Source organism: Drosophila albomicans, chromosome 2L, assembly GCF_009650485.2.
Source record: "Drosophila albomicans strain 15112-1751.03 chromosome 2L, ASM965048v2, whole genome shotgun sequence".
Classification (NCBI taxonomy): domain Eukaryota; kingdom Metazoa; phylum Arthropoda; class Insecta; order Diptera; family Drosophilidae; genus Drosophila; species Drosophila albomicans.
In genome coordinates, this window is record NC_047628.2 from 1,631,877 (window position 1) to 1,656,812 (window position 24,936).

The window sequence follows — 24,936 nt, forward strand, 5'->3', positions numbered from 1 at the left end:
GTCGTGTGTGTGCACTTCACAACAAGGCAGCCAAATAACAACACAAAACACAACAACAGACCAAGAAAACAACTGCATGGTAGCCAGTCATTTCCCAAATGCCACGCCTTAAGCTAATGTCCCTTGTAGCACACACACACACCCATACGCACACATACCGAAGCATATAATAGTCCTAGCCGTAACCCTAATGCTGTCCTGGCTCGTGCATGTTTTATGAGCTTATCAAGGCTCAAGCTTATTGAATTTTAAATCGATATATTTCCGGCTTAGCCAATTAGTTTGCTATTTGTAATGAATAAATCAGGATTACAACTGCAAAATAAAGTACGTGTACTCAACGGCAAGGATTCAATTTGCGTATTATGTAGCCAAAGAGTAAGTACACGCATTTGAATGCAAAATCAATGATAGTCAAATTATAGTTGACTCACTTTTGAGTTCGGGTTACATTGCTGACAGAGTTAAAGGATACAATAGGGCCAAGACCCGACTGTGTTTTCAGTTCTGATGATCCACAGTTAAAACTTTATTCAAGTTTTAAACCTTTGTTGATATTCATATTAATCATGAATAAAATGAATCACTCAAACATTAAAGACAAAGTTCAAGTTTTTCTATTGGACAGAACCAAAAAAGATTAACATACTCCAAGCAGGGCTCTGCTCTCTGCTCGACACATCCTGCAAGTCCTGACACACATCCCTCTGCAGAGGGACGTGCTGACATGCATACACACACACACACACACACACACAGATATTTTTAAATTGTTGCACGCCTCGTGCTTGCCCATCACCCCTTGAGCTCGCCCTGGGGCCAATCCTTATAAAAAGTTTAGCATACACAGGGAGAACAAGGAGCTGGCGCCAAAGCCACAGGGGGAGGCAAATAGCGTAAGAGGAGCACAACAAAGGCAAATGCCTGGCATGCGTTTTTCACATTGTTCTATGCGGTTGAATAAACACAAGTCGTTACAAAACACACTCATACACCACTCTCCATACACATTCACATCCAGTTATGCATTTCACGAGGTGCACACACATAGACGCACACAACACACTGACACATATACTGACTGGCGCATAGACACTTATTCGCTCGCTTGCCTCGACAGGCTTACAGAATAAACATTGCGGTGTGTATTTTGTTTGTACCCATTGCGTATACGTAACGTAAGGCCACTCATCTTCCTACCTTTCCCGACTGTCAGTGGCCCACGTTGACACATACACATACGCTCAGACTCACTGCATAATATGTGATTGTGTATGCTGGAAACTCAGCTGCCCGACAAGCCATTGTGCAAAAATGATTTAACCCTCTTCGTACTTCAGGATTGACCAAGAACGTGAAACTTGTAACCAAGATAAGTCCGTATCTAGTGACTATTGTAGTTAAATACTTTTTGTAAGCGAAATCTAAGTAAAGTACGTAATCAAGTTTCTGAATTATAAGCTATTCTTCTATTGATAAAAGCAAATAAAAAGTAAGGAAGTAAAATATTCATATGTTACATATATGTAACTTTTTTAATTTAGTTTAGTTTAATTTATTTGTTATGGCGTTTTTTTATTACGTGCAACGAATAAGTAGCCTAGAAATGTAAACAACAATAAAGTACTATATGCATCCAACAGTTACAAACAAAGTTTATATCATTAAATTTAGTAATGCAATTGAAGGCAACCTTCTGTCCTTAAAAGCTTAAGCGCTCGCACATTTAGGGCCTGAAAATACTGTGTGCTGCATATGGGTTAAAAGTGAACTAATTTGCATAGACCGCACAGAACAATGCGCAGGCGGCTGCATGAGGTAACAAAAAGATTCATTAGGGCCAATCAGTGCAAAGCGTGCACTGCCAAACAGGACGGGCAGAGAGAGGAGAGAGTGAGATGAGGCGTCAGGGCTCAGCGTAAGCGACAAGGGACAAAGCTGGTTCACGAGCCAGTACGAGTCGTGTGTGTGTGTAAACAGTTTTGTTGTTTGCCTTCTAAATACGCACGTTCTACTTTAAACAAAGCGTACTATACACATGCACACAACGTGTACAAACACACACACATGGAGTGGACTGTTGTAAACAATTTCTCTCCTCTTCTCTGAACTTGTGTGTGAGCGTGTGTGGGTGCGTGTGTGCAAAACAAATTTAAACTTTACGCCCAAAGTTTATTTTTATGAGCAAAACTTTAAATAATGAAATTATCTGACAAGAACTTGCAGATGAGAAAAGCATTACAAAAAAGCAATATACACGGAGAGAGAAAGGCAAAGAGTCCAGAATACAGAGAGAGAGAGAGAGAGAGACAGAGAGAGAGAGAGAGAGCGAAAGTGAGTGGGAGAGACAGAGAGGAAAAGTGAGGGAAAGCGAGAGAGCTGCATGCGTGTGAGTCAGAAACAAGAAAAAAAAAAACCAAACGATTATCCGTTTTGCTGTCATGCCGTGTTCGCCATCCAATCAATGGAGTAATTTATGCCTTTTTCCCCACTCTCCTTCGTACCTTCGCTGTGATATCAAATATTTATTTACACTTGAGCTATAATAATTCATTGATGCATTGAATGCCAGGCACAGGCCCGCACTTGGTAAACGGTCTCGGTCTCGGGCACGACCCGGCAACGTAAACGTCAGGACTAACCTTTGCCCGATGTCCTTCAAAGGCGCCGTCGCTGTGAAAGCAACAGCTGTGCGCGCTCTCCTTGTATGCTCATGCTCGTGTCTTGGTCCGTGTCCATGTCGACGTCCTTCCAATGAGCTTCTCGAAAGCGGTGTGAACTTCCAATTTTCGAGTTCGTTGGTAGAAAGCTTCGTTATCAAAGCTTTCGTATTAGAGATTGTCACTGTTTGTATGGCGAGGGTTGATTTACAATAATTCTTTTAAATAAAATTTGGGTCCCTTTCAACTAGAAGTAAAGGAATGAGAGAGAGCAAGGCAGTAGACTGATACTGAACAGAATAAAGAGTTTAATAAATAATCATCAGTAGTTCTATAGAAATTAAAGAAAAAGCATATATAGTACATATGTATATGTATTCACTGATTAAATATTAACCACCAGTAAAAACGGCAAAAGCTGGGAGAAACCGTTTATCATAGTTAGACCTACAAGTTCAAGTGCATCTAATTAACGTTTCAATGAACACAACTTTTGCAAAGCTAACGTGCCCTATATCAAAACAAAAATGAACAATATTTTCCATTTTTGCCATCAAATAATACCTCATGGTTTCATCTAACCGACAAGTTAATAAAACCATAACTTATTTGCGCTCATCGAATAATCGAACAGAACAAAGTTCAAACTTACAAAAACTTTAGAACGGTAATTTATCATAAAAACTAAGTAAAAAGAACATTTGATCTGTGTTACGAAGAAGGGTTGCTCTAACTTTGTGCCTACAGGTACTGTATGTAACAGGTAGAAGGAACTGTTTCCGACCCCATTAAGTTTATAGATTCTTGATCAGCGTCAATAGCCGTGGTGATACAGCCATATCTGACCATTTGTAAGTTCGTATATAACATCGGACCTCAGGAACTCTAAGAGATAGATCAATAGTTTTTCTCCGATAGCACTGAGTACTTTTTTGAACGCAGATCAAATTCATTCAGCCCTTAAAACTTGCTTACGATAACATTAATAGTATAATAGGGAAACTTCACTACATACTTTACGTTTAAAATAGTAATTTAAAACTTTTTATACCCGCTACCCATAGGGCAAAAGAATATTATAGTATAACAATTTTTTCGACAGCAATTGTTATTTTTGCACGCAGATCAATTTTTTTTTTTCAAATTGTTGCATGCAAAGAAAGAAAATCCAATAACCAGCGAAATTTTGAAGATAAAATCGATTTTTGACGCATACAATAATACTTACAGTATTTATGATTCCTGATGCGATCAGAGAAAATTTTTAGAAGTTATTTAAATTATTAAAAACAGCTACTGCAATAGAATCTTAGCTGCTTTGACTAACATTCTGTTATGCTTAGTAATGCACTTTGAATGTGGTATTATTTCAATATATAGTATATCGTTCGGTATATTTTAGTATTTTTGAAATATATTAATTCGGTATATTTTAAAATACACCGCAATATTTTCCATATTCAACTGACTGAAGCTTTCTTACTTGTTTTTATTGAAGAATTGCAATATCGATGGCAATCAGCTGATTAGTAAACATACTTAAACATTGTTGCGCACTAAGGTTATTTCAAAATGTCTTGCTAAGTCTATAAAGCCAATTAATACATATAAATAAATGGACAGAATCATAAGAAAATGATTTTGGAGAAAATTACCTAGGCGATCAAATCGTTGGTTTGTTCAATAAGTATTCGAATAGTAACAAGCATAAGTAATTGATAAATAAACAATAATTCAATATGTACGAAAATATACTTTTTCATTACTCATTGTTGACCGATTTGTTTCTTTTATCTTGATACTCTTCTCCTTGCCTGAGTTTGTTAACTTTTTTATTCATAATAATCTGTTTGCATGTTGCGACTTTGGCGTAAATTCTTGCATCGCAGTCACATCTTTCAAGTACTTGTTGTTAGTATAAATACAGTTTAAGACAAGAATATTTCAATGAAAGCCGTTTTATCAGCAAAATATACCAATAAAACTAAAATATATCATAAGTTGTTTTTCGTATATCATAGAATACAAAACGTGCTTGTCAGCCAAAGCAAATTCTACTTTGTGCCGGGAGGAAATGTAAATATGTAATAGGCAGAATGAGGTATCTCCGACCCTATAAAGTATATATATTGTTGATCAGCATCAACAGCCGAGACGATCTAGCCATGTCCGTTTGTCTGTCTGTCCATATAAAACACTGGATCTCAGAGATTATAGGAGATTGAGCTATAATTTTTCGACAGCATTTGTTATGTTTGCACGCAGATCAAGTTTGTTTTATGTTATGATTCCCAAAAATTTGGTTGCGATCAGATTATGGAAGTTATTAAAGAAATACTTTTGTATGGGCAAAAACGCCTACTTACTAGGGGTCTAGTTGCTTTGGTTGACTATGGTATATTTTAAATGTGGTACTATATCGCGGTACAAATAGTATATTTGGTATATTTTTAGTATTTTTGGTATAATTATTCAAAATGGGTAGCGGGTATCTCACTGTCAAGCACACTCGACTTTAGCTTTCTGACTTGCTTTTTTATTTGAAGACTGCAAATAGGTGATAATTTGTCAATGCCAGTAAAATCGAATTGGCATAAATATAAAATTATTCTAATCTGAGCATTACGTTCATAATAAAATTAGTTACTGATCTTAATTGTTTATACATATGTATTATTAATGGAGTAATGAATAAAGGTAAATGCCGCTAAATTCCAGTTCATAATATGTATGTACAAAATCAACGCAGGCTCAGCTGGGTATATTTCTTTGTTTATATTCAGCAAACTTAGTTTTATTGTAATAGTACAAATTATGAATTATGTTTAAAAGCATTGAAATACCGAACTAAAATATATTCTTAAATTTTGTCTGCAATTAAATACCTCATCAAAAAAACTTAAGAAACTTTAAACTAATAAAAATGAGTAAAGTTATTGTCATAAAAACATCGAAGAGTTATTTTTAATAAGTATACTAATGCATACGCTTAATTTAAAGAGTACGTCAGTCGTCAAACTCAAATAAAGGCTTTCCATTGGCATCCCAGCTGTTCTTGCATTTCTTGAAGGCACACACCAAATACAGAGCTGCAACATAAGAGGAATTAAAACGAGTTTAAGAGTCGTATTTGGTCACTTAAGACTTACTTGTTGCTTCCCATTCGGATTTGGACAATGTGCCAACAGCTCGTCCACGTTGTGTGCCAACAGTTTTCCGCACATGAGCGAATTGCTCATCGTTGCCACAACGTTGCGGTTGCACAGACTCCAGTCCGGACATTCGCTGGAGAAGGTGGCGCCCTTGAGGTAATGTCTCCTTATAGTATTCAGCAAACGTGCTGCGTCTGATAAGTTGAAGTCCGAACTTACGGCCGAGCTTTACCAACGTGGGAAAGTGTACAAGAAATTCAGGACAGTCAACAACGCCCTCCAAATGGAATTGGTACTTGGCCCCAAACAAGGGCAGCTCATTCGCATTACCCTCAAATTCTATGCTATAGACATCGTTCCCAAAGCTTCGGGCATCAGGACCTGCTGCCTTCAATCTTCTAATAATCTCATAAGCATCCGGCATGGTTGCTATAAAGTAACCTCCAGGTTGCAGACATTCGGCAGCGTTGCGCATCATGCAATCAGCCTGCACCAGAGACTCAAAGCAGTAGTGGAAAGCAAACTGACACGACACCAAATTCAACTGCAGAGAAGCATCCTTATAACGCTCACGCAGCCTGACCATCGTTGAGTCACAGGCGAAAAACTCTGCTGTGAATTTGTTGCCAAACTTGGATTTATCGGCACGTTGCGCTATATCCTGATAACGACGCTTGCACTGCTCCACAGATACTTCGGCAATGTCTGTGCAAATTAAATGTGAAATCGCCGCTTTATCCCACTTAAGCAGATCGCCTCCTTTTCCACAACACATGTCCAGGACCCGCAATGCGTCACCAATGCGCTTCTGTTGTTTGATTAGCGCCATGTACTCGTTGATCAACTGACTTTTGATCCAGTTGTTGAAGTTGCGCATGAAATAGATCTTCGATTTGTGCCTTTCCTTGCGTCCCGCCTCCTTCAGCTCGTTGTAGTGATGGGCTACCACATGTGTGTTGGCGGCACCACTTGCCTCCTCTTCGTCGTTGATAGAGGTACTCGCTGGCAGATTTGTGTCTGTTGCCTCATTGTCATCATCACTTGCGCCGTCGTCGGAAAGCTGTACAGCTTGATGTGCTTCCAAAAATTCGTTATCCGCTGCATTTTGTCCATAATTCACACTCATCTTGCACACACACGAATTAATTAAACACAGCTACTGTGAAAGCCGAACAGCTGTTTTCGAAACAATACCTGGTTATCGATAACAGTAAGCAACCCTGGAACGTACTAGACAAATAATAAAAAGATCAAGGGTGTCCAGCACATTGAGCTACACAGCTACTCTAACGTGAAAGTGCTGCGTATATGTAGATTTTTGTGTACAACCAACCTTGTACATTCCATGTGCATGCAGAAGAAAACATTTGTTTGACTGCATTAAGCCCAACTAAATGCAATTTTATGCTCTTAAAAGCACAGTTCTCAAGGTGTTGTGCAGCAGAATTAACCTAGCGCCAATTTGTAAACGCAACATGGCGTGTAGCAGATATGAGTACGTTAAATCCTACGAGCTGGACGACAGAATATTGCCCAACGTGTGGATCGTGATACGTATCGATGGCAAGAAGTTTCACAAGTTTTCGAACGCGCATAAATTTGAAAAACCTAATGATGTCAACGGTAAGCCTGCATTTTGAGCATCATTTTACTATTCTGATCAATGTTCTCTATATACATAGCGCTAAATTTGATGAATGCAGCGGGAATTGCTGTGATGAAGGAATTTCGTGACATTGTCCTCGCCTATGGCCAAAGTGATGAATACTCCTTTGTATTCCGCAAGGATACGACAGCCTATAAACGGCGTGCCTCAAAGCTGCTTACCTATGTTACCAGTCTTTTTTCCAGCAGCTACGTCATGAGCTGGCCACAATGGATGGATCGCCAATTATCGTATGCCCCCTGTTTTGACGGTCGCATCGTTTTGTATCCGACAGATGAAAATCTACGCGATTATCTAAGCTGGCGTCAGGCGGACGTGCATGTCAACAATCTATATAACACAGCGTTTTGGAAACTTGTGCTACAATCGGGTCTAACTAATCAGCAGGCTGAGGAGCGCCTGCGTGGCACATTCTCAGCAGATAAGAATGAGATGTTGTTCCAAGAGTTCGGCATTAACTACAACAGTTTACCGCCCATGTTTCGTAAGGGCACAATTCTGTTGCGCAAGCGAGTTGTGCAATCTGAGGGTGACGATCAGGAGAAAGGTAGTCAGGCTATTGTGCCTATGCACGATGATTTAATACGTGAACAGTTCTGGCGAGAGCATACAGAAATCCTGAGCAAATACGTACCAGGCAAGTATGTGAGTCCCTCAGTCGTGCCCATACTGCTTAAGATGCAGTTGTCCGAGGAGTCTCAATTGGTCAAGGCGACTATGAGCTGAGGGTTTGACTTATGGCAATAGTTTAATTACAGTTTACAATTACATTAGGGCGAAAAGCAAATAAACTCGTTGAACTAATCGAATCAGTTTAGTAGTCATCGTCGTCGTCATCATCGTCATCTTCACTGGGTTTTCGGACGTCCGACTGCTGTTGTCGCTGTATTAAAGCATTGTTGCTCTGCTGAACAGCGGCTGCCTGCATGCTAATCCATTGTTGTTGCTCTTCGCGTGCCTGCTCCTCGCGCGCTTTGGCAAACAACTCCTGCTGTTGACGCAGTAGCTCCTCTTCGGGAATGCCAAGATTCTCGAGTCGCGTGCTCTGGCGACGTCGCTTTGCAGCTACTTCCTTGCAATCGTGGAGCACAGCCTCGGCCTCCTGCTTGTAATCGCGGAAGCCCAAACGATCTAGTGCTTCTAGCACGTGTTCCGCATTAATGGTTTTTTTGCTGCGCTGATTGCAAACTTCGTTCGCCTCCGAACTGATCAGGTGTATGAACTCGGAACAACAATTTAAAATCAATTCGCGACTTTCGTTGGCTACTCGCACTGTGGGCAACAGCTCCTTTATTATTTTGTTGATGCTGGCACGTGGTAGTGTCAACTCATCGTCCTCAGCACTGGGCGGCAGAAGCTCCTCCTGGGGATTTGACATAGCGCGAATGAAAACGTAAACAAAACTTCCAAATGAAAAAACAACAAAGATGCTAATGCTTATTGCTGTTATCGCTTAAAGTGTTGCAAAACGGGATAAAAGACTGTATCGATAACATTAGTATGTCTAACCAAAAGCAAGACATATTTTAATGGTATATTTGTATGTGGAATTTACGGTCACTCAACCATAGAAGATTTGTTTGTTTCATATCGAAAAGCCGCATTAAACAGCAAGTTTATTTTCAATTATGGGTGATTACGATTCAGATGATGAAAAATCACAAATTGAAAAGCTGCGCAATGTCAAGGTACCGAAAGGAATGTTTGTTAGCGGTTGGGATGATGACTCCGACGAGCTGATCCAGGAAGACAAAAATCCTCAAGGTAAACATAAGTAAGCAAACGCATCCTTAAAATAAATTATCACATCTTAGTTTATGGACATAGCAAGCATTGATCGCATGATACTTTGGGCTGTCAATGAAAATCGCATAAGTGAGGTGCGCGAAATCCTGGAACTAGATGGTGACACCGTTAATGCCCGGGACGATGACGGCTACACGCCGTTGCATCGGGCTTGCTACAACAACTTTGTTGATATTGCCAAATTGCTGTTGCAATATCAGGCAAATCCCAACGCCCGCACAGAGCTGGGCTGGACGCCATTGCATTCGGCATGCAAATGGAACAATGCTGATTGTGCACAACTGCTGTTACAATTTGGTGCCGATGTCAACGCCGAGTCGGATGGCCAGCAGACGCCATTACACATCACTTCAACTGTGTCCAACTGTCGCAATACAGCAACCGTGCTATTGCTTGATCGCAATATCGAGGCTCGCAAGGAAAACAACAGCGAGGAGACGGCCGCTGTCATAGCACGCAGGAATGGCATGAGCTATGTCATCTTTGAGAGTGGTCATGAAGCCTACGACTGCAACACGGGACTACTCGACTAGATAATAGTTTTATAAATAATATATATAGTTCTACGATTAAAAATTAAACGTCTTAAAGAAATTACAATCACTGTGAGCTAGTATATAAAATATTCAGAAATAACGGATAATACAAAGACTTGCAGTATTCTTTGTAAGTAAACGCAAATAATACTACCATGACGTCGTACCTAGAGTTAACTTTATTATTATAGTTCACTTTTTAAGTCTTTATACTCGCAGGCAACGGAGTACGCACAAAGTGCTCATAAAATGACTTTGTATAGTTGGCCATTTCATCCTGCATGGCTGCGGGCACAAAATATGGATTGCCCTGGCCTCCCTCAATGGTACCTTTGGATGTATATCGCATGTAACTGGATACTGTCGTCTCCGGTGGCAAAACTGCACCATCTTCAATCACACAGCAGTCCTTCAACGTACAACGGCGTCCCTATAAGATAGAAATGTTGCAATGCATTGCTAAGTGTTTATAGTTTGTGGTACTCACAATAATGGCATTTTTACCAATATACACAAAGGAGCCAATAATTGCCGCAGACACCACGGCACCTTCGCCAATGAAAACATGATCTCCAATGTGCATTGGAAAGAATGCGATGCCCTTGCTAAACTGCTTGTATGGTGGTCGTATCACAGAGTTTTTGCTTATTACACAGTATCGCCCAGTACGAACGTTTGCCAAGTCACCTCGTATGATGGCACCGCTTTGAACAATCACTTTGCCGTTGAGCACAATGTTCTGGGAGCCGCAGAGCACTGTATGACGACTAACTTTATTTCCAGAGGCCTGTTAATAACAATTTGTACAACGGAACGGTTGATGAGATCATCCATTAAGAGAAAGTAGAAGTAGGAATCTCTTCATCTCAAATGAATTATTCTTAACGTTACACACCGTTTCAACGTATTCATCTTTACTATAATAAGAGTCTGCGATTTCCATAATTAAACTATTTCTAAATTAAATAAATACTTCAGTAAATTAACAGACTGTAACAGTGTGACCGTAAACTGAAATGCAAAACTTGGATTGTTGATAGTATATTAATATATCGATAATTTTAAACTAACATATATTTTTGCGTTTGTCGCTTCAAATTTTTAAGCGAATCCAAGCAGCAAAAATTAGCATAAAATCTTATTACAGTGATTTAAGAAACGACACAGTAAAGTGCAAAAAATATGTATAACATCGAGAGGTAACTCAACAAAGTATTGTCCTTTTTTCATGTATGCGTTTGGCGCCACATTTTTATTTCAATTATTTCATCGACAAATTTTATTGTATTTCTTAATAATCAGCAGTCAAAGAAAATAAAACTACAAATTATTTAGAGAATGTATTCTTTGCGAGGTCCTGTCTATCCTGTCTAGTTCTTTTTTTATATTTTATGTGTAGAGTATATATGTATTAAAAATTAAAAAGAAAACATCAAACATATGTAAATAATCGCTATTTTAGGGATAAATATTAAATTACTGTTAATTAATTTTTTTCAAATAAGATACATATATGAACGACAAAGTATTTTTAAAAATATTTCGTTCTTTATATACATAGAACTGCATTGTTTGGTCATAGATTAATTTATATTTTTTGCATTAAAGAAAACACTTTTAAATTCAGACAGCCTCTTAATAGAATATTTACTTTTCTTCTCAATGCGCAGGTAGCTATGAGAAAGTATGTTTTCTTATTTTGGTATATAAGGTATATGGTATATTTGTCTCGTCATATTTAGCAATATAATGGTTATCAAAAACGGGCTCACTGAAATGTAGATGTTGACGAATTAAATTGCATTTGGTGGGAATCGTGCTCAATGCACGATATATATGTGCACACATTTACATATTATGTATATATGTACATATGTATGTAGATATACATGCATATACATATATAAATAAAAAAATACCACAGCAGCTGTGCGACGATCAGTTCCTATGAAAATAACGGCTCTTCATTGATATATTGTGTATAATATTCGCAATGTTTAGAAGTTGAATTTTTGAATTTTTTCGAAGCACATTTTAAGAATGGGAATTTATGTCGAAAAATAGCAGATATAGTGTATCTGAGTGATTTATTTCATGGTTTGGTTTGTTCTCGAAAATAGAGTGAATGACAAGGACAAAGTTAGAAAAATTCTAAACCTTCGGCACCATAAATGGCTAGTGAGGTAGAGGCGGAATTGTGTAAGGCATGACACCCAGAAACAATTCGACGAGTACTGCGGGAAGGCAACTTTTATGGCAGAATTGCGCGAGAATCAAAAGGACCGTTTCAAATTCGGCAGGAGCATGTGAGGAGGGATGAACACTTTTGGAACTCAGCCGAGTCCACATTCAATATCGACCTCAAAAAAATTAATTTAAAACCTACTGTCATGCATGGCGGTGACAGTGTCATGGTTTGGGACTGTATGGCGACTGAATCGGACACGTCTCAATATCTGGAGGTATACATATATCTGAAGACCAATTTGCTCCATAGTGCGGATAAATTAGGCATTAGGGATGAATTTCGCATCTTTCAAGACAATAACCCATAAAAAAGCAGAAATTGTGCAGTCTTGGTTGTCTTCATACCCTGCAACCACCAGCTCAGTCCCCTGACATGAATGTTATTAAGAATTTGTGAGCCATTTTGGACCAAAACATTCGAAAAGACCAAATAACAAATCTGATCTTAACAAGTAAGAAAGTTACAGTCGAGTGTGCTCGACTGTGAGATACCCGCTACCCATTTTTAATAAAGGCAAAATATTGCGGTATCATTTTCAAAATATACCGAAAATACTAAAAATATACCAAATGGTATATTTGGTATATCGATATAGTACACCATTGAAAATATACCATAGACGGCACAATGTGCCAGATTGTCAGCCAAAGCAACTTAGACCCCTAGTAAGTAGGTGTTTTCCCATACAAAAGTATTTCCTTAATAACTTCGACAATTTTTATCTGATCGCAACCAAATTTTCAGGAATCATAACTACTACAGTAATTATTGTATTGTATATACCAAAATTCGTAGCTCTAGCTTTAAAATTACACTTGTTATTCGATTTGCGGGGGCGGAAGTGGGCGTGGCAAAAATTTGAAACAAACTTGATCTGCGTGCAAACATAACAAATGCTGTCGAAAAAAAATTATAGCTCTATCTCTTATAGTCTCTGAGATCTAGGTGTTCATACGGACGGACGGACAGACGGACATGGCTATATCGTCTCGGCTGTTGACGCTGATCAAGAATATATATACTTTATAGGGTCGGAGATGCCTCCTTCTACCTGTTACATACATTTCCTGCCGGCACAAAGCTATAATACCCTTCTACCCTATGGGTAGCGGGTATAAAAAGGTTTTAGTGAAAGAATGGGAAAAAATTAGTCCGGATATCGGAAAAACATTGGTAGAATCTATTCCAAAGCGTCTTGAAATAGTTATTGAACAACGACAATTTAAAGCTGGTTGAAATACGCTGTGTTTTTTTTTGTTATTTATTGGTTTTTAATTATTTTATATATATATATAAAATAAATGAAGTAATATGTTTCATGCTAAAACATAAAACTAAAATTACGCGTTTAAATGAATTCAATTTCAGGTTGATATAAACTATGACAGTTTTTTTGTTTACTAAACAGCATTTATAATATATGTAAATATTTATACGAAGCTATTAAGTACATATGCACTTCATTTAATTTATTGATTAAAATGCATAAATGATTTTATATGCCATGCATATGTTATGTGTAGACAGTGTCTACTAGACACGCATAGTATGCGTCGCATACATAAAATAAAATTTTAAAACTTAAGAGATTAATTAAGGTAAAATGGAAGAGGCAGATGGGCATCGTTATAGTGATTTTACTCTCTGTCGAGAATGTGTGAATATAATGCTTGAATTAAAACAAGTCATTAATAACATTGTAGCATGGGGCGTAGTTGGAAGTATCCATGGAGATTTAAGAGAGCAGCAAATGCGCTTCAGTGATATTCCAGTTAAATACTCTTTTATAATTGGAGCTGCCCGGCCCCAATGGCCTTCAAATTGGACTGTATGCTCGACTGCCCAATGCCCTCAGCAGGAGGTTGGCTCTCTTGACCACATTCGCTAATAAGTAATCAGCTTTTGAAACTAAGTTCTGCACAGCAAAGAATCCATGAATTCAAAGTAATGCTAGTGGCAATTCATTATAACATGCCAAGCAACTCTATTATTATTGCTTGGTAATTTCGTTGTATGTTCTGTCGGCATACATACATATAAATGATTTTGTTTAGCTATGAGTATTTTTGTTTTCAACTTTATATTGTGTAGTTAACTTTATTCGTTAACACGACCTCACCAATAATTCATTTACAGAGCGGTCAGTTGACTGTTTGAACTTTAGGCCAATTAATTTCCAAGCAATTGTCAGCTCACTTGGTAAACTTAAATTGAAAATGAATCTTTGGCTGGGCTGTGAATAGAGCGCCATGTGAAGGCTTTGAGGTTTCCACCTCTGTTATAAGGTTAATAAACTTCAACTTGAATTTAAAGGTTGTTAAAGGTTAGGAGCTCCTCATGATCAGTTATTAATTGAAATACGAGTTGGCAAATGCAAAAAACTAATGAGCATTTGTTACCAAGCAATCAAGCAAAAAAGTAAACAAATAGTCTAAAGAAGTGTGTCAGTGTGGAACATAATGTGTGTTTACTGCACTTCATCATGAGGGTCTTTACGGATTATTAGAATTCGAAAACGAAAGAATATTTCCCAAATTTTAAATATGTCTTAATCTGTATCTTTGCTTTGTAAACATTGTCAAGTCGATAAGTAAAAGGTAATCCATATTTATATGTAATTCATATTTTTATTAAAATTTACATGCATAAAGTTTTACGAACGTTTCTATCAATGGCAATTGCTATTTATTGATTATAGTCTTAGCCTAAATCGAAAGAGTTGAGCAAAAAACTTGTTTCTATACATGCAAAAAGGTGAAATTATTTAGCAATTGTTGTCTGCCTTTGTTGCATGTTGCCAATTGCCTGCAGTTGTCTCTTCTCACCTTGTGCGCAATAAAATTCAATGAAACAGTATTCTTAATTTTGATGGCAATTGCGAGTTAATTTATTTACTCGTTTCTCCAAACACTTTTTTTGTATTGTTTGTAATTTAAGTCTATATTAATTACTTATATATGATGTTATTGCTTGTTGTTATTTTTGTATTTTTTATTTTGCCTCTGGGAGCACTTCACTTTTTGCCTTGCAGCATTTTAAAAGCAACTCGAAAACGATTAAAATGCTCAAAATATCAAAAACTGAAACAATAACAACTTAAAAACTGAAGCTAAACACAAGCTCACTGCGGCTACAGCACAATATCGATAGTAATAACAATCAATTTAAATGGTAAATAGATCGTGAGTTTGGAAAAATTGCATGCTTCTTAATTTCTCTGATTCTTATTTATCCGTTGTCTTTTGTTGACTGTCTGTTGAAGGGAATATTCAGAACGTGTATTTCACTTTTCGATCTCGATTAGCTTGGTCATTAAATAATTTTATTTTTTTTTAAATTTTCACTACAACACAAATAATGTCGATACGAACAGCAACAACAACCACATTAAATAATGATATCCTCAAGGCCATCAATGAGGTATGTAGCTTTGTAAATATTTTCAAGCATGCTACCTTAGGATTGCCAACAATCATTATATACATATGTACATCGGCATGGTCAAGGTCACTTTGTTACAGGTTTGCAGTAGGTTTCAATAGATTTCATTGACGCTGAACGCACATGAAAATGCAAAGAGAACGCACTTGACTTCAAAATATTTATAATGAATGTTATAGTAGAGGTTCAATTATTTGTCACAAATCCAGAAACGAACATTTTATTTATAATGAATATAATGAATGAAATGTAGAAAAGAGTGAATGAGATTGAGCGTAGAATTATTACAAGGTAGATTCCCAAAATATTGCTTACTTATGTTTTAGTCAGCTAGTGATCTAAAGTTGTCTTATACGGCATTAATTTTTGATTGGAATAACTGGCTTACCTATGCGTCACCATCTCACGGAGCCGCCAAATAAGGAAGTAATCAGAGTGAATGTCAATTACACGCAACGCACAACGTCATTAATAAAAGAGACTACGCATACATATAGACATTATGTAAGTCAGAAAATGCCTTGGTATCAACTTATGAAAAAAAAAAAACAAGTCGGAAAGCTTTAGTCGATTCTGCACGACTTTAAGATACCCGCTTCTGATTTTCAATAAAAGCAAAATATTGCGGTATTATATACTTTAATTGGTATTCTGATATACTAATACGTATAGAATATACCGTAGAGTACCTTATGGGTATAAACAATAAATAAGACAGCTGAAATAATAGACACTTTCGATATTAATATTTTACCATCGTGCCAAAAAAAAAAAAGTTTCTTCAAAAATATGCCAATGCGATTTGGATTAACTTAATAGACCCTATTTATTTGAAAAGTAATGGATCTACAAAATACTAACAATTCGTGAAGTAATTGAAGCTTGAAATCGAGTCAACATCACAATCCAAATCGAAATCGAAATCCAAATCGAAATCCAAATCAAATTCAAGTGTAGCCAACGAATTACGTGGCATGCATGCGACGAGGACAGGCCCCCCTCTCATTTCGGTGAGACGGAAATCTCCGCAAAGACCTGTTGTTTGTGTCTTGGTACACTTTAACGGATATGCAATATTATCTATGTGACATACACATTAAATAGGCGAAAGAGCATAATCCATTCGGTGCGACTACTAGTGTTCATTGTTTTGGTTTGGTTTGCTTTTCGCTTATTTTGGTCAGTCCCCTCAACGAAACACGAAGGTCAAGTACACGACGCTAAATGTGTTTTATATTGTTTCTTACATTAGTAGCAACTTTTTGTTTAATTAATTTTTAATATTTTCGCCGCGCAAGTCACTGGCTCCACTGTTTACGGTGTGTTGTTTTTTGACGATCTGACAAGCGGCACGCAACTTGGGCGGTTCTCAGCTAATTGGTTGGCTTCAGCTATTGCCGAGATGGGACTTGAGAGGTGTCAGGAGCCCACGACCTTGATCATTATTCGGCATTGTACACACATAATAAGTAAGTTATTTCTTTTGGTTTCTTATTCTTTGTTTGTGGTTATGCTAAACATAAATAGTTCTGAAACGGAGATTTTGTTATAATTACTTTACTAAATTCTTCGATTAACCAAAGAATTGTTAAAAGTAATTGTTTTTAAATATTTGAAAGAGTATTATTATAATATGTATTATAACTACTTTTTTGGCGGTTACGGTTTAAGAGGCTCACAATTTTGCCAGTACTTAGATAACAAATAGATTATGTTGGTTTAAGAATTAAAGCCGTCTCTACAAAAATAAATTAATTTAGAGAGTATGATTAAACTGTTTGTTGTTGACAATCTAATTTGTGCGGGTAAGCTTAGAACTGATTGGTTAATAAACACAATTTAGAAAACAAAAAAAAAACAAAGAAAAATAATCCACTGATTTTCAATAATTATTTTTTTTTAAATCAAAAAAAAAAAAAAAAAAATTTAGTAAATATTATTGGATTATTGCTAAAGAAAAGTTTTATTCTAAAATTGTAGCTCGTTTCTCAGAGTTTTCCGATTTTCTGAGAAAACCTTAGAGCGTCAAAACTCACATCAGCTTTTCATTTGTATCAATAATAATTTCCAATTTGGAAATGCCCATATCACAATAAACTTAAAAATGAGTAATCTATTGCAGCTTTCGTACATGTTAATGATCGTTCAACTCATTGCTTATTCGAATATCAAATATCGCGCCCGATCGCTAAATTGTTTTCCAATTAAGCACCCCCAACCGTCGACTAACAACTTCCTATCGCATTGCGAAATGCGGTGCATACTATATTTCAACCTTCGGATTGTTAGCCATAATAAGCTCTGCCAATGAACTACATAAATGGTAGCTACTCGTATTTTATAAGACAACTGCTAAATCGTCGGCTGAAGCGCGTGCGGCCAAGCACACCTGACATTTTTTGATCTTAATTGTCAATCATTGTCAATCTAGCTAGCGAGGCGGCCACCCAGAGTCTGGGTCCCAGACCCAGTCAATGAGACAGACAATCGCTGTCTTTTGACAATGACACTGAGAGTGGCAAAGTAACCTTTAAAGTTCACTCAACTTGGCAATTTAACTCAAGAAGTATAATTGGTCTCATATTATACATAAATGCATTTATTTATTAAACGAGTTTTTCGTTATCGGGAACAACGTTTTTATGTAATGAATTCGAGTTCAAAAATGTAATAAGAAGACAAAACACAAGCGAATTCCTTGCGAACAAAGCTGAAAACTAAAATATGTAATTGTATTCATTGTTGTAGTAGTACGAGTGCTTACACAGACACATATTCACTTCACGCTCTCTCGGATTTTCTATGTTAACAACTCTCTTGTGTTGTTATTTATGCTCTCTTTTATTACTCTCTCATCACTGTTTCGACTTTGTACATCCGAATATAAATTTTTGACAAAATAAACGGTCGCTCGTAAAAGGAAAAGGCATTTCACAACGCGTGTTATTTATATGGTTCTGCTTACACTTTTGTTTCAAAACAAGCTTAGTTAGTGATCCTATAGACGTACGATAATAATTAAAAACTGACATTAAATGTGTTTGGGAATGGATCAGGCACTCTAACGCACAAAATGATTTGCTAACACTCTGCTGCACTCAAACCTGGAATAAACTATTGTCAATCGATCGAGGGATCAATAACGATTGAGGTTATGTTATATTTGGCAAGCCAAAGACGAGAGACGCCAGTATAAATCAACTCTAATAAAAGTACCTTTTATTACTGAAAATTACTAAAATGAATAGTTCATATGATACTTCATTTCTTAGTGACATCTACTATCAAAAATGACAAAACAATCGGTTGAAAATCAAAACCGTTGAAATGGCCTAGTCAAAGTAGTCAATATTTTTAACCCACTTAATCATTAATTAGGGAAATTGTATAATTGACACCTGCCAATACAATAAAGTGACCCTACTCAGAAGGCGGTAGCTCAATCTTTATCTCCATCTCCATGTTCGGTTCAGTCATCGCCTCCGTCTCGAGGCTTTGCAGCCTTGCCCCTGGCCTGCAATGCCAAAACTACCGAAGGGAGAAGAGAAAAATAAAAAAAAAGCGATTTCATGTTCAAAACTATTAGCGTCTGCATGCAAAGGCGATAAAGCGATCAAAATTGGAACAATCTGCGGCACGTTAAACAAATAACAAATAATATAATCATAGTCAATTGAGTAGCTTATTGTTTTTGTTGCACTTATTCGATGTATTTCATTGTACGTATTCCACCAGTGATTTATTTATATAAATTTTTTCCTATTTTTATGACAGCTGACAGCTGTTACCTACCGTTTTATAAAGTTTTGCGGCACTTGGCTGTCGATTTTGGCTTCTATCGATTCGCAATTTGGCCTAGCCTCGAGGCATAGTTAGCAGTAATAATGTTTTAATTAGCAGTGTGAACAGAGCTGAGGTCAAGTTGGAGTCAGTTCTACAATGTCTGTACACGTGTACACATTTGTGTGAAATGGCCACGCCCTTTCTAAATATGATAAGAGTATTTATAACGTCGTTGTTATTGTCATTATAATAATTTGTATAATTATAAGAACTGTCCTATTGATGTACATTTATTCCTTTAAAATTCACACAATTGCTATGTGCGTTAATTATTTATACAAGTTTTTTTTGTTTATTATTAATTTGGCGTTATGCGACGCTAAGCGTGCATATTAACAATAACCAAACCCAAGAAAAATACTAACTCGTAACCGCCAAAAGCAGTCGATTCGCTTCAGTGAGCAGGCAGTTGATGTTGGTGATGGTCTCGTGACATCACAAATTTATTTCAATGTTTCGATTTAGCAGAGCTCACGAGTCACATGCTTTTGAAGTTCTTAAAATCCTTGCAAACAAATTATAAATTTAAAAATAGATTTCATTCATGTGAAAGTCAGGGGAAAGTTTAAAAATGATAGAGCTTAAAGTATAAAGTATAAATTTGTCATAAAAATTGTATGTATTGTACAATTATAAAAGTACCACATAAACTTTGTGTCATCACAAATTTATATCAACTATCCGCAATGTATTGTCATTGTATGATGATGAGAATCTTAGCCACAGCTTTTTCAACAGCAGTTATTTAATAGTTCTTAATTCCGGGTGAACTGGGTTCGTGTACAGGTTTTACTAAATCTGAAGCTATTGAGGAAGCTATTTTTAGTCTCTTTTATGTAATAGCCGTAATTAGTCACAAAAGGAGCTGGAGATTTCCTAATGTTATTTTATGGAGTCGCCAATTTAGCGGTCTTGAAAATGAAATATTTCTATTTTAAGTTAGGAACTTATAATAATACATATATGTATATATGAAGCATGTAAAAATAAAACCCATTTAATGATTTATCGCAATTTCAATCCCATTTATTTGAACGAAAAGTTTACTTTGGAAAATAATAGCAGGCATCTTGGAGTAGCCTTCCTACTTGAATGTTTTCAGTAAACGTGATTTCTGGATAAAAGAAATCTAAGTAACTGGAATAAGTCGAGTGTCAACAAGCTGAGAACGTGTTTTGCATTCACTTATATATTCACTTAGTATCTCGATATGCATATACAGACATACATACATATATACTGACTAATTACGTTTATACTTTTTATTTATATTCTTTGTTCGCTGGCTGTCATTTAAAAGGGGGGGAGGGGTGTTTCATGGGGTTCACACGGACCAATGACCGTCCTCGAAATATCTTGTGCGCATTCCTACTCACAAAGTAGTGGCGACACATCCGTATTAGTATTTATTTTTATACTTTATTTAGTTTTGTGTTTTGTCTTAAGCAATTTATTGCGAAGTGCACTAATGTATTAGATGTCTACTAATGAAATCAAAACGGTTGCTGTTTGTTATGTCGCACAAAAGCTTCAAACATTTCTTGCTTATTTATCTTATTTTGGCGTACAGTTTAAAAAAACATTTGGTAACTAGAACGCAATTTCTTCCAGCTAAATTTATTGATATTAGACGTCATCACTACTTTTACAAGATCCCAATAAGTTTTATGCCCTTCAATGTAATAATTAAGCATTTAAATAATGTCAGAACAAAAGACTTAAGCAACAAACTGGGAAGCTATTCCTCCATTCGGTTTATTTTATTTATCTAATAACTTGCGGAAAATGCATTTTATTCAGCATCAATAATACATTTTTTTTTATTTGCAAATCATGTAAATAGAAAAACTACAAAAAATAATTATTAATATAAAATAGCAAGAAAATATTTCACAGGAGACTGTTTTAACGCAAAACAGTGTTGCATTTTTGGATTATGTTAGTTCCCGAAACGATATTTTTTTGAGATGAAGTTTTTAATCCCATCCTTCAGTATCGGTCAGAAACTCTATCTCGTTTCGTGTCTCCTCAACAGGCATCTACGCCATTCTTATGCCCGCTACCCGTAGGGTAAAAGGGTATTTTAATTGTATTCCTTAATCAGCGTCAACGGCCGACTGCGAGCGTACTTTTGACGCTACATATAATAATAACTAAAGTGATTCCTGAAACTTTGATTTCAATCACAATTTTTTATTTATATGGCCATAACGGCTTCTATTGGGGGGTATTATCTTGTTCGGTTGGCAATCCGGTATATTTAGTACTCTATGATATTTTGGTTTTGTTTTTTTCTTTTCAAATTGTAACTGTTTACTTAATTATTCATTTGGTAAGTCAAATGATAGGCAATACTACACAAAGAGCAAGGAAAGCAAAACAGAGTTAATGAATTGGATAATATTAAGAAATATCTCTGACTTATCGCCAGCGGCCAATATTTTTTGTTTTATATATAATAATAAAATTGAAAGTGTACATTTATTTTTAAGAAGATATTCTAAATTTGAAGAACGGCGATAAGTATTTCGTAAGTAGAGTGATCACCAAATATGTACTTCTGAATAACTTAATTCTCAAAATCTTATAAAAATATTTTTGGTCTTGAAACTATACGATTATTTCTTGTTTTTAATATGAACTTGGTCTTTATCAAAAGTTTTTGAAATCAAGTGTTTTTCTCTTGTTCTTAAATCACTCATTAGACCAAAATTCTTAGACCTAAGACCAAAATATTAATAAAATAATAAAGGTAATTAATAAATGGTTGTTTTGTAATTATTTGTTGCAGATTGTTTTTCGTTTCGAAATCAATAAGTGTATTGATATGCCATGCACAAGTGTCTATGCTAATTAAATTAGAAGATGTTTCAAAGCATTCGAGTCATTATCTTTACTAATTTTGTAATTTTTTATATTGTGTGACAGCTGCAGTAAGTTTTTATATTTAATTAATCACGAGTTTTAGTCTTGATCACTAATTTTGAATTCTGTGTAAGGTTGACTCAAAGCTAGCGAGTTTTACTAGCAATCACAAAATATAATTTTTTGCTAATAGTCTGGCAAGGTTCCAGCAGGAGGAGGCCCCATGCTAGGCCTGTATTTGTTCGAGTTTATTAGACTAAACTAAGGCTATGCTATGTATAAATTGACGCTCACCGAGCAACTCTAAAAGCTCCCAAATCGCGTAAAACGCCAGAGCTTTTCTCGCTCTCCATATGGTACCATTTTGTGCGCTCTCTTCGCGTCTTTTTTTTTGTGTACAACGATCAGTGGCGCTCAGTTTGCTAACGACAGGCGTTTGATGCGGACGCGACTAAGCAAGTAAAGAATACGTAAAATCTCGCGGGCAGCAAACTAACATAACTTACAGCGAAAAATATTGTTTTAACTAGCCTTGTGTTTCAATTTGTAATATGCGCCGGGTGCCGAGTTAAATTTTGAAAAGTTCAAAAACCAAATCTCAAAAATTGACCAAAAATTCAGCAAAAATAAAACCACAAAACTTATTTGAGATTAAAAAAAAAAAGAAAAAATCGACGTTAAGAAAACGGTAAAATTGATGCTCGCCTTTCCAATTATTTACATTTGTGTCTTGTGTGTCTTTCTTCCCTATCTTTCGGGCTTACCACATTATTTATGTTGATTAAATTAAATAAACGTGTGTAAAAAGATGAGCTCAAAATACATACATATGTACAAAGTCAATTAACGACCATAAAATTAAATATACATAATTAAAGCTAATAAAAAATATTGAGCAAATTTTGCATACGACTTGAGTGCTATAATAAACGAGATAAACACTAAATGCAGTGAAGCGCGGTTCGTTGTTGTTGATGTTGTAGTTTGTGTGATGTAATTGTATTTGCACAAGTTGTGCGAACAAGATGGAAAAGATTTAAACTGTGGTAGAAATAATTTTATTACATGTGCCTTTTGGAATGTTTATAGGATTTATCTCTTCACTTCTTCAAAGAGAAATTATTATTCAAGTGAGAGCATATTTTTTCGTTTCTCTATGTAAGACTCTCGAGAGGTTTCTCTTTATGTTTATTGTGTTATATGCATGCATATTTATTTGCTCACGTCGGTGTTTTGTCTTTGTCTCAGAGGCACTTACTCAACGCTCTTTATTGTATTATGTTATTGTCATTTACCGGACAACATACATACATACTGTAGTTGCTTTGCAGGGTAATCAGATCACGACTGTACATTATTTTTCATATTCTCCTGCAATTTCGTCAAAAAAAAAATAATTTTTGTGTTTATTCTCTACAATATGTATATTTAACTGATCCTCGCTAAAACTGACCTGCGTAAACCTAAACAAAGCTAAAACAAAACTATTGGCGCAAACAGCAACGAAACAAAAATCGCGCAAAAAGCCGGTTGAAGGCGACTCTTACATATTTACACGCACCAGCGCTCATTGAATACACACTTGCAGGCGTACTCATACTCTTATTCGTACTTGTAGTCGTATATGTATTTGTAGTAGAGCCCGCAATGAGCAATAAAAAGCAAAAGCGACACGATACAAAAACCTGTAACGCAGCAATGGTTGCGCGACGTTGCGTCGTAGTCAGAGCTTTTGAAAACATTTTCAGTCCACACTGTCTTGATTATGTCAATTTCTTGTTTACTTCATTTCCTCAACAAGACTCGGCAACCCAGAAGTGTAACCAAACCAGTGGTCGACCAGCAGTAGGGGAGAGCAAGAGAAACAGCAAGCAGCAACGGCAATTTCACTTTCGTTGGACTTGAAATTTGCTGCTGCATGTTAAAAAGAGAGTGAAAGAGAGGGCACGTCAGTTGCATTGGATGCTGTGTGTTGCTGCTAGCTTACTGGGGCGTTGCTGATATTGCCGCTGCGTTGTTTTTTTTTTTTTTTTTTTGATTTTCTCATTTTTTTGCTTTGCATTGTTTTGGTTTCATTTTGTAACTGTAATGTCGGTGCCATTGTTGCTGTCTGCTACTTGACAGACGGACGTATGTATATATGAACAGCTTTTTTGTTGTTTTTGTTTCGTGTTGTTGTGTAGTGAGTAACAAAATGCGCTTTAAGATTTCTACATGCAGTGCGGCAATAGCGCACGATATGTTTTGGTGCCAAGTCCAGCGTCGACGCCACCGGCAGCTGCATTGTTGTTAGGTAATCACGCAAATAATGCGCTCACGACAATGTAAAGTCTTAGAGAGTGTCAACGAGTCAGCTCAGCTCCTGTGGCAGCTATGCGAAGGTCACTGCAGTGGATAGCGGTCCAATGAGATCTTTATACCCTTTATACTAAAAGAGTATTATAATTCGTGCTCCATAAAGAGTACTTGTTTTTGATCAGCGTCAACAGGTGCTATGATGAAGACATGTCTGTGTATCAATTTTTTTTCTAAACCGCATGTTATAATCGATTTTTCTTTTGTTGTCTAGTCGTAGTTCAAGAACCCAAAGTTATACATAGTTTCTAACCCTTACGTTTTGTACAATATGTATATAATTATTAATTAATATGATATTTTATTAGATGTATGTTATCTGACCTGGTAAGATTTGCTTCGGTATGTAGAACCTGTTTATAGT

General features: G+C 36.3%; 6 protein-coding genes across 8 annotated transcripts in view; 3 read left to right on the forward strand and 3 right to left on the reverse strand.

Moving 5' to 3' along the window:
* Positions 1 to 5,596: 5,596 nt before the first annotated feature.
* Positions 5,597 to 7,016, reverse strand: LOC117564155 (mRNA cap guanine-N7 methyltransferase). The gene is made up of 2 exons (XM_034242821.2): positions 5,810 to 7,016; positions 5,597 to 5,749 (listed from the first exon to the last, which is right to left on the reverse strand). Exons 1-2 carry the CDS (start codon positions 6,936 to 6,938, stop codon positions 5,667 to 5,669), a joined length of 1,212 nt encoding a protein of 403 aa, XP_034098712.1. The 5' UTR covers positions 6,939 to 7,016; the 3' UTR covers positions 5,597 to 5,666.
* A 54-nt stretch (positions 7,017 to 7,070) lies between these two features.
* Positions 7,071 to 8,287, forward strand: LOC117564157 (probable tRNA(His) guanylyltransferase). Its single transcript, XM_034242822.2, has 2 exons — positions 7,071 to 7,435; positions 7,495 to 8,287. The coding sequence occupies exons 1-2, from the start codon at positions 7,207 to 7,209 to the stop codon at positions 8,202 to 8,204; spliced, it is 939 nt and encodes a 312-aa protein (XP_034098713.1). The 5' UTR covers positions 7,071 to 7,206; the 3' UTR covers positions 8,205 to 8,287.
* On the reverse strand, positions 8,208 to 8,941 carry LOC117564160 (protein Dr1). The gene has a single exon (XM_034242827.2). The coding sequence runs from the start codon at positions 8,854 to 8,856 to the stop codon at positions 8,293 to 8,295; it is 564 nt and encodes a 187-aa protein (XP_034098718.1). The 5' UTR covers positions 8,857 to 8,941; the 3' UTR covers positions 8,208 to 8,292.
* Positions 8,942 to 9,029: 88 nt separating this feature from the next.
* Positions 9,030 to 9,817, forward strand: LOC117564158 (ankyrin repeat domain-containing protein 49). Of its 2 annotated transcripts, none has more exons than XM_034242823.2 (2): positions 9,030 to 9,242; positions 9,306 to 9,817. In XM_034242823.2, exons 1-2 carry the CDS (start codon positions 9,107 to 9,109, stop codon positions 9,815 to 9,817), a joined length of 648 nt encoding a protein of 215 aa, XP_034098714.1. In that variant the 5' UTR covers positions 9,030 to 9,106. The 2 variants fall into 2 exon arrangements, with proteins under 2 accessions (XP_034098714.1, XP_034098715.1); XM_034242824.2 differs by having other exon boundaries at positions 9,160 to 9,242; positions 9,293 to 9,817.
* Positions 9,760 to 10,855, reverse strand: LOC117564159 (dynactin subunit 5). The gene is made up of 3 exons (XM_034242826.2): positions 10,716 to 10,855; positions 10,308 to 10,607; positions 9,760 to 10,250 (listed from the first exon to the last, which is right to left on the reverse strand). The coding sequence occupies exons 1-3, from the start codon at positions 10,761 to 10,763 to the stop codon at positions 10,020 to 10,022; spliced, it is 579 nt and encodes a 192-aa protein (XP_034098717.1). The 5' UTR covers positions 10,764 to 10,855; the 3' UTR covers positions 9,760 to 10,019.
* An 11,778-nt stretch (positions 10,856 to 22,633) lies between these two features.
* The window catches only part of LOC117564835 (dual oxidase maturation factor 1), a 14,206-nt gene continuing 11,903 nt past the window's right edge, over positions 22,634 to 24,936 (forward strand). The window contains exon 1 of one of the 2 annotated variants that reach the window (XM_034243759.2): positions 22,634 to 22,905. The gene's annotated coding sequence lies outside the window, so the exon portion shown is untranslated. The remainder of the gene's footprint in view (positions 22,906 to 24,936) is intronic. The other variant, XM_034243760.2, reaches the window with a different exon arrangement.